This window comes from Rhagoletis zephyria, unplaced genomic scaffold (assembly GCF_001687245.7).
Source record: "Rhagoletis zephyria isolate East Lansing unplaced genomic scaffold, Rhagoletis_zephyria_1.1 Rzeph_scaffold_03885, whole genome shotgun sequence".
Lineage (NCBI taxonomy): Eukaryota > Metazoa > Arthropoda > Insecta > Diptera > Tephritidae > Rhagoletis > Rhagoletis zephyria.
Genome location: NW_016160968.1, coordinates 8,000 through 18,840, shown reverse-complemented (window position 1 = coordinate 18,840; position 10,841 = coordinate 8,000). Strand labels below are relative to the sequence as shown.

General features: G+C 39.0%; 1 protein-coding gene across 1 annotated transcript; it reads right to left on the bottom strand.

Moving 5' to 3' along the window:
- Nucleotides 1-4,325: 4,325 nt before the first annotated feature.
- On the bottom strand, nucleotides 4,326-10,289 carry LOC108369880 (zinc finger BED domain-containing protein 4-like). Its single transcript, XM_017625088.1, has 5 exons — nucleotides 9,986-10,289; nucleotides 9,774-9,922; nucleotides 9,560-9,710; nucleotides 8,777-9,501; nucleotides 4,326-4,412 (listed from the first exon to the last, which is right to left on the bottom strand). The coding sequence occupies exons 1-5, from the start codon at nucleotides 10,287-10,289 to the stop codon at nucleotides 4,326-4,328; spliced, it is 1,416 nt and encodes a 471-aa protein (XP_017480577.1).
- Between the last annotated feature and the right edge of the window lie 552 nt (nucleotides 10,290-10,841).

Here is a 10,841-nt window from a genome sequence, read left to right as displayed (position 1 = left end):
AGCAGTCACAAACTATCACCAGCCTCCGCGGGAAAGCGTTTATTAACCGAAAAAAGTAGGCAAACAGACCTGCAGGAACTAGTGACAATCAGCGATAACTGTCCGCAAGGAACACAGCTAGCGCAAAATGGCAGACCTGCCATGCCGTTTTGGTGTTGCCGTACGCTCTAGAAAAATTATTAGATGGTGAAATTTATGGCACGCTACCGGGTGCGCTATACGCCGAAGAATAAAGTATTTATATTTTGTGCGGCGAACAGTAACCCATGATAAACTTGCTTCACTTCACGACTCGTTACAGAAGCGAACAGGAAAAAGGGTTAACTGTCTTCGCAAGGCATCCCCTAGAGAGTTAGGTGATAAAATCACAAGAACGTGGGGCACGACTCACCCCTGATATATAGTCTCAAAAAAAAAGAAGTGTTTAGCCGGGCAAGGAATTACAACCCCGTAGTTACGTCTGGTAGCAGTTCGAATTCGCCAGACTCAGTATTATGATACTAGTATGTTTAGTTCTATGATACTGGACCACTGAAGTTAACGCTTGTACTACTTTCCGGGTCAGTATTCGCCTATAATGCTGGATGGATCAGTTTTGTATAGCCAGCCTCCGGAACAATACTGATTTAGTCAATAGTGAGTCGGGCTCCTGTAATTCTTGTGTTCATAAAACAATGAGTTTAATGTTTTAAAAGGTTCAAACTGCGGTTTCAGTAAGTCAGGGTGGTTTTCGTAATTCTGGTAGAAAAAAAAAATTAAAAGTTAGGTCAGAGTTTGCCTAGCATACTCGACTCGGAACCCAATCTCGGTTGTGACTAAGTATATGTTGAATTAGCGTTCTTTTCGAAATGCTTGAGTCAGAATTATACCGAATAAACTCTGGGAAAAAATTCAAGTCCGGTGTTGCGGTGGTTCTCTATTATTTTAGGCCAGAGAAGCCTACCCCCCAAAGTGCCGAACTTAGCCGGTCTTAACACCCTGTCCCACTAGTTCAACACCGCTAAGAAGAACACAGGGCAAGCTGTCCTGAAAAGGACACTTGACCGCGAATTTATAGCCGTCCGGCGGCTGGGAAAAACGTGTATATATTTATTTTGTTTCCTATTCATTACGGCTTTGCGGCCCAAGAGACATTTTCTTAAAGGAGAACTCGTCAAAACTCCGAAATTAATTAGACATTTTGATAAGGAGAACTCGTCAAAACTCCTAAAAGACAATCCTAATGGGAGTGCGGATTGTCAGGCAGTTCACGATTCCCGGTGTGAGCGCGAGTGAATGCCCGATGAATATAGATGCTCGGGGTGGGTACTGGGAGGTTTGTCCCCGATCGCCAAAGGGCCCAGTGAAAAGTACAGTAAGAGAAAAAAGATACTCTATTCACATTCGTTGGCTAGAGTCAGCCAGCCCCCAATTGCCGAACTTAGTTGGTACGGCCCCTCCGCTAGTCCAGTAGCTCGTTTCTGTCCCGATTCTCTACCAGGGCGAATTCATATTTGAATTCGCTGCCTTGTTCCCTACTGCTAATGAGTAGTAGAGAATGAGGTATATTCCCTACCAGTAGAGAAATAATCGGTAGAGAAGGGTTACAGAAGCGAGCTACAGCTCCACATGACTTAGTTTCGAGGAAAAGCCATGCAAAGTTGGACCCCGGGCAGTCGGCGGACGGTCAAAGTTTAACCCTATCGCTAAGTTTGTTATTGGGAAAAATGTGTATATATAAACATTTTTGAAAAACGTGATTATTAAATTGATTAAATTCACTTTGCTTTCGGATCGCTCTTCGTAACAGATGACAGTGTCACGGCCGGAGGTCATATGCATGGAACCTACCAATTGGTTTGCCATTCAGTCCTCTAAATCGTACAAAGCATTGCCTACTTTTCGCAGAACACGACATTTGATATATTTAGGCAAGAATTTATCATTTATGCCTTGCTTAAAAATGCTAAGAGCGAAGTTTTTCCGGTATAATTCTTGCCCTTCCCGGCAATTCACAACCCGCGTACGTTTGTTGTAGGTGTTCGCTGCTCTGTTTTGCGTTAGCTCAAGGTTCTTTCGTATGTGTTCGAATGTTTGCTAGCTTGTCAGCTCTGCTTGTAATCGGGACTTCGTCTTGTCTTAGGCTACCAAGTTTCTCCAGTATGCTATAGGCTAGGGCTAGGAGCCCCCACAACACATGTATATATACAGATAATTTCTGAATTGTGCATAAAATATATAATTGTTAAGTAATACATGTTTTGAATTGAAAATACATACTTTGAATTGTAGCCACATATTGTACAGCACTAAGTGATTTGAACTACCGTTATTATTCATATAATCATATTCATACAATTGTACATATACTTTAAGCACGATGGCAATAAAGAACAAAGCGCAAAGGACAACGGGACATACGCGACGCGACTTCAGCCGGCAATTTGTATAAATCATGATTCCGTAAGAACCTTCGTTTGGTGTGGACGTGTTTTCGCAGTGTCGTGGGGTGCGTGCTCTGAATTTACGTTTTCCAACGAATACATTATGTTTTGCCCAATTTGCGAAGACAAAGTTGATCGCGCGGAAGTCGCTAAGGTTTCGTGTGTCGATTGCGGGGCTTACTTCCATACGTTGTGCGCCAAGATTACCTTGGCTGACTTGGACTACATGAAGTCAAACAATGTGAAGCATCGCTGTGACGGCTGTAGTCGCTTGCGCCGTAAGTCGCTGCATCAACAGCCATTGCCAGGTGCTGAAACTGCTGTGTCGATGTCGGATAAGGGTTCTCCAGCTCCTCTGGGGGTAAATACTGGCCTATTATCTGGCGATAAACCCTTGCCGGCTGTCTTTAATAAGCAAAAGACAACCAACAACAACAACCAGAAACAACAAACACTGAAGTCAGCAAAAAATAGCACTCACATAAACAAAAATGCAAACAACAGCAACGCTACCATCAGCAAAACGGACTCCGTACTACGTCGTCAACCTGACAATGAGCAAATACATACTGAAAACGGTGCATTGCCAAAGCAAATAACACTGCAGTTGCTGTATGACGAAATCGTAAGCCTAAAGAAAATTAACGCCGATTTCTTCAGCACGGTGAAACAGCTCAAAGAAGAAAATGCGAATTTGAGCAAGTAAGTGCTCAAGCTCGAAAGTATTTTAAATTGGAGAGAACAGCAACAACTGGACTGTGCTGTCTATATCGTTGGTGTACCGCAGCTTAATGCGAATGAGTGCACTAAAATAATTCTAGAAACTGGTCTGGGTGTCTCCGTCTCTCCGGGTGAAATTCGAAAATGCTTTGTAAAAAAGCTAAAGCAAAAACGAGCGTCCTCTCCTGCTCGAAATGTATTCTGCGTTCATTTTGCTTCCACTGAGTTGAAAAGGAAAATAATGTCTACAAAAAGAAGTGCTAAGGGTAAACTGACAACTGCGCTTTTTGGTGACGTCCACACATAAATGACAGTCTCACTAGCTACAACAGAGCTCTGTATGCAGGTGCGATGAAAGCTACGAAAGAGATGAATTATAAGTATCTTTGGTTCAATAATAGTAAAATACTCTTAAAAAAGAGTGATAATGGCGGGATTGTTGTTTTAAGGAATTTTGGCGATTTGTCTAAAGTCATTTAGTGTCACCTAACTATGAAATTTCGCAATTTTCTTTACAGTAACAACCATGCCATTAACAGTCCCATTAACAATTATAATTTCCTGTCTAATAATATGAACACCTTTATTGTAATTCATCAAAATATCCGCAGTCTCCGGCAAAACTTCGATTTGTTACTTTGTAACCTTGAAGTATTTAAAAGACCTCCTGATATTATCTTTGTTTCTGAAATCTGGATATATTCGCATGAAATACAAGATTTTAAAATACGCGATTACAACTTTTTTGCGAACACTAATGACACTTATTCTGCAGGTGGTGTTGGAGTATTTGTGCGTAATACTTACGAATGCGAATGCTTTTGCTATGATTTCTCGAGCGCAGATATCTTTAAAGTTTCCTTTGGTATTGGTGGCAAAGTTTTTAGCTTTATATGTGTCTACAGACTACATTCTGTTTCGGTTCAGCTCTTTTTGGAAGAGTTCTCAGTTCTTTTAAACAATGAAAAATCTGCGAATGTCATTATTTTAGGTGACTTTAATCTAGACATTCTCCATCCTAGCGCTATAGCAGATCACTACCTAACCCTTATAGCTAGTCATGGATATACCTCCATTCCATTGAATTTCAGATCATAGACCATACCATGACTGGCATAAAGATAGACAAAGTATGTCCCAGTAATGCTATAAATAAAAATAATGTTCCCAGCGTAACAAAAATTAAATTTGCTGAACGACATACTGCGATTTGAGTCTTGGGACAGTGTTTATGCTGAGGATAATATCTTCAAAGCATACACTACTTTCCTAAGCATTTTAAAGAACCATATTAGGAATGCGAGCTATTCATTTGCCTTACGTAGATCTGAAGTAAAATTAAAGCGGATCAATACAACTCTTATCAATAAATTTAGATTAAAAAACAAACTGGGAAGAAAATGTAGCAAACGTCCGTCTAATCGCAAGCTTCCTACGCGTTATACCTATTTATGCAAAAAAGTAAAGAAAGAAATCTCTTTGCAACGTGATATTTTTTATCGTAAAAAATTTTTGTCCTCTCTACGCTATTAACAGCATGCTTAACCGAAATTGTAAGACAAATGACACGCCTATTGTTTTGAGTAATTTTGGAGAAACTATTTCTAACCCCGCAGAGGTAGCGAAACTTCTTAATGATCATTTCAATTAAATCGGACAAAGTTCTGTTTCGTCACCAGCATGTGAGTGTCTAGAATTAGAATACGTGGAAACAAGTTCTAAGAGCAGTTTTTTCTTTGAGCCTTTTGCAGGATTAGAAATTTTGAAAATAATTAAATCCCTGAACAACTCCAAATCATATGGCTGTGATGGAATTTCAAATCTTGTTCTGAAAAATGTTGCGTTAAATTTAGTTGACCTTTTAACACATCTGTTCAACACAAGCGTTTTTTCTGGAATTTTCCCTAATGATTTAAAATGTGCCACGGTCATTCCTTTATTTAAAAAAGGTAATAAACAAGAAAAGAACAACTATAGACCAATTTCGTTGCTCTCCTCGATCTCGAAAGTTTTCGAGAAGCTTGTTAAAAATAGAATTCTCCCGTTCCTTGAACACAAAGACTTTTTTAGCCCAATGCAATTCGGGTTTAAATCTGGGCGGTCAACAGAAGATCCCCTGCTGAACTTTTGTTCATTTATATACAGTGAATTAGATAGTAAAAAGAAATGTGCTGGTCTATTCGTGGATATCACCAAAGCCTTTGACATGGTGGACCACCAACTTACACTAGATAAATTACATTGTGCAGGTTTTCGTGGTTTTTTGTACGAATGGTTCAAGTCCTACTTAATGGGAAGAACACAGAATGTAAAAGTCTGTGGTGGTTTAAGTAAGCCACTTGCAATCAATTTAGGAGTCCCGCAAGGGTCGGTTTTAGGCCCTATATTGTTTCTAATTTACTTGAACTCTATTTTCTCGCTACCTTTCTTTGGAAAGGTTACTGCCGTCGCGGACGATCTTGCCATTGCCTATGGTTCAACAAATTATTTAGATCTGGTGGTTGGTGTTGACCATGATGTTCATATGTTAAGCGCTTGGTTTGCCAAACATAAGCTTATTGTTAGTAGAAAAACCCAGCTGATGTATTTCAATCATCATGCAATAAGTCCACCCGATATCGATATTGTATTTCATTCAACCGAATGTAAACATCTCACCTTGCATAGCCCACTGTGTTCTAGCAATATAGTATCTTTTAATTCACGTATTAACTGCAGCAACTTGTGTTTCCCAATCGACAAAGTAAAAGATGTTCAATACCTGGGGGTTTCTGTTGACCAAAGTCTGAATTGGTCTACACATACTTCCCGCCTGAAACACTACTTGCAATCCATTGTTCGTCATTTTTATAATCTTAGAAAGATCTGCTCAAACGCAACCCTCAAGTGTGTCTACTATGCTCTAGTCCATTCTAAACTTCAATATGGTATAAGCTGTTAGCGCGGAGCATCTTTCAACAAAATTCAATCTCTTTTGACTATTCAAAAATTTGTTATCAGGAAAATTTGTAATGTTAATCGATTTCACGACTCCATGGAATTGTTTAGAGAGCTCAGAATTCTGCCGGTAAGACATATGTACTACTACAAGGCTTTAAAGATATTCTTTATTCGCTGCGGCTATTTACATAGCTTAATTTCAGATAAATATAACTTGAGGATTAACTCGCATAGCCTTGTTGTCGTAACAACATCTCGTACTACGCATTTCAATAACTTTTATATTATAGTTTCCCGTAAGCTGTTTAATGCTCTTCCTGCCAGTATACTTGTTATTAGAAATTTTCATGTATTCTTAGCTAAGGTTAAATCCTTTCTGTTAGAGCAATTGCACAACGAAATCAAGGTTTTTCTGGACCCTAGTACTTAATATTCCTTTAAGCCCTCGATCATATTGTTTTTATTATGTAATGAATGAATTGTTTGATTGTCACCCTCACCCCACACACCTATGTACATATCCTTTAATTCAATTTAAGATGGCATTTGACACTATTATAAATATATTTTACAAAATGCCTTACTTTTCTTACATTTAAATTAGTGCTATTAATTTAAGCTATTTTGCTTTTGTATGTAAGAAAAATGAATAAATAAAATCAATCAATCAATAGCCGGCCAGCAATTAAAGAAGGCGGGAGTCGTCAGGCGACTGCTGCAGAGGTAGGAGCTTTTGCACACATAGGGTAGGTTCTACTCCCTATGTTAGGTATCAGGAGACGGGCAGGTTCTACTCCCACTCCTATAGAACCTAGCTAGGTATTTGGAGAGGGCAGGTTCTACTCCCTCTCTTGGAAGGTTGTGGGTAGGTTCTACTCCCGCTCATTTACTATAGCCGTAATTATATTTGGTGGAACGGAGCTACGCCCACCAATCGGAGAGGAACGGTTAGGTTCTACTCCCGTCCTCTTAACGTACGACCAGGACAGACGAGTGCTTTGTTATAAACCGAAAAACGAACTCTTATTATTTTTGGTGAGAACCCGGCAGCCGATGAGCATACTCCAGCATAACCCGGAGTTTGTCACAAATGGCGCCCGAGCAGGGACTTGATTACCCAATACTAGGACAAGCTAGACTTGAAAGTGAAAGTAAAATGTGGTAAAACGGTAAGAAAAGACTCCAAAGAGAGAGAAGAAAGGGAAAGTGCCAGAGCAGACTCCAGAGAAAGACCAGAAAGTGAGTGAAGGGAGAAAAGACTCCAAGTGAAACAATAAGTGCAGATCAAGCGTGTGAAAAGACCCAGGAAAGGGCAAAACCTAACAATATTTTCTAAGAACAGTGAAGATGGTGAAGTTATCGTGGGTATATTACCTACGTAAGGAGGAACTCCTCGAATACACTGCAGAGTTCGGCCCAGAAGACTCCGGGACAGTCGGCGAGCTGAGGAAGAGGCTATCACAGTTCCTGTCAGAGTTTAAAGACGACCCAAAGTAAACGAGGCGTCTGCGGTAGGGATGGGCACCGTTTTCAAAAAATCGGTTTTTTGATTAATTATGGTTTTTCATTCAGGTTTTAAACCGTTAAAAAAACTGGATTAAAAACCTGATCTTTTCGGTTTACCGAAAAAAAAACCGAATTATAAAAACACTGAAAAAATCAAAAAAAAAGTCGATATCGAATTAATCTTAATTTTCATTTCGCCTATATGTATATTTTCTTCTTTAAAATTTACTTACTGCTGTGCAACGGAAATCAATTAAAACAATATTTTTGCTTTATTTTGTATAACAACTTCATTTCCAAAAAATAAGAAATATAATAAAGCGTTTGGCATACTTAAGCAAAAACAAACTTCATTTCAAAAACAAAAACTTTTTGTAATAAAAACATAAGATAAATACATACATATGTAATTACACACACGTACACTAAAGTTTGTGAGTCAGGGCATGTGTAGATACATATCAATATAGGTGCTACGCACAGAGATCTTTTATAAACGGATGCAATTATGTACACGTGTACATGTACGCATTTTAAATATACTAAATCACTGTAATCTTTCAAAAACCTTTAGATTACTTTAAATATTCCAAAATTCGTCGTTAAGTGATCCTAAAAATACGAGGTTATTGGCATGATTGGGAGTAAGGCGGCTTCTCTTGTCCGAGCATACATTATTTAAGGTGGACACAACCCTTTCAGATGCTACTGAAGCGGCGCAAACAGTCAAGTATTTCATTGCGATTGGATAAATCGTAGGAAATACACTTCGGTTACTAGCCCAGAACTTAATAGAGTCCTGATAACGAGGTGAAATTGGCTGACTTAAATAAAATTTTAGTTCCATTGGGAAACTGTTACCGTCGTTAAAACCGATGTTATTTTGAGTCGAAAATTCATCGTGGACATCCCACAAGCTATAGCCCTTAGGTTCGGAGGTGTCAGATCTGCTATGAAGAACTGGAGAAGTATTTCCAACTTTAGCTGTTCGCTGTTCAATTCCCTTTTTAATAAAATCAATTGCATTTGCACAATATATCGGCGATTGAAAATGGGTTTTCTTAAACCTAGGGTCAAGAACAGTGGCAGTGGCGAGCAGTATATTGCTTTCTAATGACAGTAGCCGAGNGAACAGTGGCAGTGGCGAGCAGTATATTGCTTTCTAATGGCAGTAGCCGACATTTTACCTGCTGTAGCAGTACATCTTTCAGTTGTATGGTTTCTGTATAAGTGGCACATATTTTCGTCAGTGACAGCTGTAAGCAATGTGTGAATGGTATTACCAAACTAGCCGAAACATAACTGTCCCCTGATATATCGTTTGTTGCATTTTCTAATGGCAATAAAAGTGCAATACATTCGCCAATGATTGCAAGCTCAGACGAAGTAATCATAGATGGTGCCTTTTTTGAGACAAAATTTGCTAAAGTTTTTTCAACATAGCCCGATAATTCCTTAAATATTTGAAGACAGTGCAATGTGGAGTTCCAACGCGTCGAGACTTCCTGAATTAAATACAGGAATGTACCATCTTTTCTACCGTCTTTTTCTTGCTCTTGCCTCAACTGATCTTGAGCTACATTGCTATGCTTGAAGAATGCCACAATAAGCTTCACTTTTTCTATTATAGCTACCAGCTCTTTAACAGCGCCCAATCCTTTGGAGACCACCAAATTAATATTGTGGGCATAGCAGGACACATGAATGCTATTTGATCTTGAAGGAAAAAGATCCTTAACAGCGGCAACAATGTTTGCACCATTGTCAGTTGTTACTGATGTAACAATGCGGGGTTCAATGTTCCAATGATCAAAGATTTCCTTTAGGTCGAGGCATATGTTTCTTGCAGTATGATGAGGAGTAAGCTCTTTTAAACCAAAAACCAGAGATTTCACGCTGCACGCTTTTTCGTCTGCAAAATTAAAGGAATCTTAAAAGAAACAACCAACGTTAAATTTACTTTTGCTTACCAAAATAGTGTCCAGTCAACACAATAAAACTCCGAGTGGAGTTCATGACTGTGGCAATATCAGTTGTAAGGGCCAGTGAACTTAAATTTTTTAAAGCACCACAAACGACTAAGTGTAAGGACTCGTATTTCCCTTCAATAAGTCTCACAATCTATAGGGATACAAATTTTTAAAGTAAATTAATTTTTTATTCCTTCTATAACATTATACATACAGTTGCCCGGCTTGGCGGTTTGTAGCGTGGCACAGCGACCTTAAGGAACTTTTTCATGCCTGTTTTTTCAGTGCAGCTAAATGGAAGGTTGTCCTTACAAATCATATAAATTAAGGATTGTGTCAGAATTGTTTCTTTACTTCCTCCGCCTGTACAAGGTAATTTAAAGTGTTTAACTTGCTTATAGTCCCAAAAAGAAATTAGCTATTTACTTTTGAATTGGTTTTGCTTATCAAAAGCATCAATAATTGATGGTTGACTAGACGTGGAAGATGCAGTGAAGGATGAAGTTATTTCAGTTTCGCTGCTGGAAGTTTCTAAATTTTGTACTTCTGGGTCACTGCATTTATTAATGCTGTTGTCCAATCCGGGGTGGTTGCGTTGAAGGTGACCTTTAAAATTCGATGTGCCACCTCCCAATTTCTCCAACACGCCGAAAAATTTACAAATTGCTTCTTTGCTAGTTTTTTCTGTGAAACGTAACCACAAAGAACTTCTCTTATTTGTAGGCGCCATACTTGTAATAGTTTTGAATGGCGTTTTGTTCTCAGTGAACAGTAAACTACAATATTCACAATCGACTTCACAATCGATTATGCTTAGCTACCAGATCAGCAAAAAATTGAGTAGTTAATTTGGAGTTTTTGGTACGCCGTAAAATTTTATTCTCATCTCGAAGATTTACAAAATAATTATCCATCGCTGGGAAACGTAAAAACCGAATTTTCGGGTTTCGGTTTTAGAGAAAAAAAACCGATTAACACCTAAATTAAAAAAAGACTGAAAAAGATCATTAACCAATTTCAAAAAAACCGGTTTTTGGAAAAACCGATCTTATTTGAACATCCCTAGTCTGCGGTAACTTTTCGAAAAGCACGACCGGGCGTCACCAATCCCTTTCATGACGTACCGATACTCGGCAGAAACGAGGATATGGCAGCTCAATCTAGCAGCCACGTGTCACCACCCGCATACCCCACTCTCACAACTCATTCCGAACCGGCTTACGCCACGGTTATGGACCGAGTGAGGAAGTGGGGCCTAAAGTTTGACGGCGTTAAAGACCCC

Excerpts from the sequence above, each read along its gene's own strand:
- LOC108369880 (XM_017625088.1), bottom strand. The coding sequence starts at position 10,289 with ATGGCGCCTACAAATAAGAGAAGTTCTTTGTGGTTACGTTTCACAGAA. Across the intron at positions 9,711-9,773 it reads AACCGCCAAGCCGGGCAACT|ATTGTGAGACTTATTGAAGG; the intron begins GTATGTATAATG and ends GTATCCCTATAG. Across the intron at positions 4,413-8,776 it reads AAGATGTACTGCTACAGCAG|GAAAGTAGTGTATGCTTTGA; the intron begins GTAAAATGTCGG and ends TAAAATGCTTAG.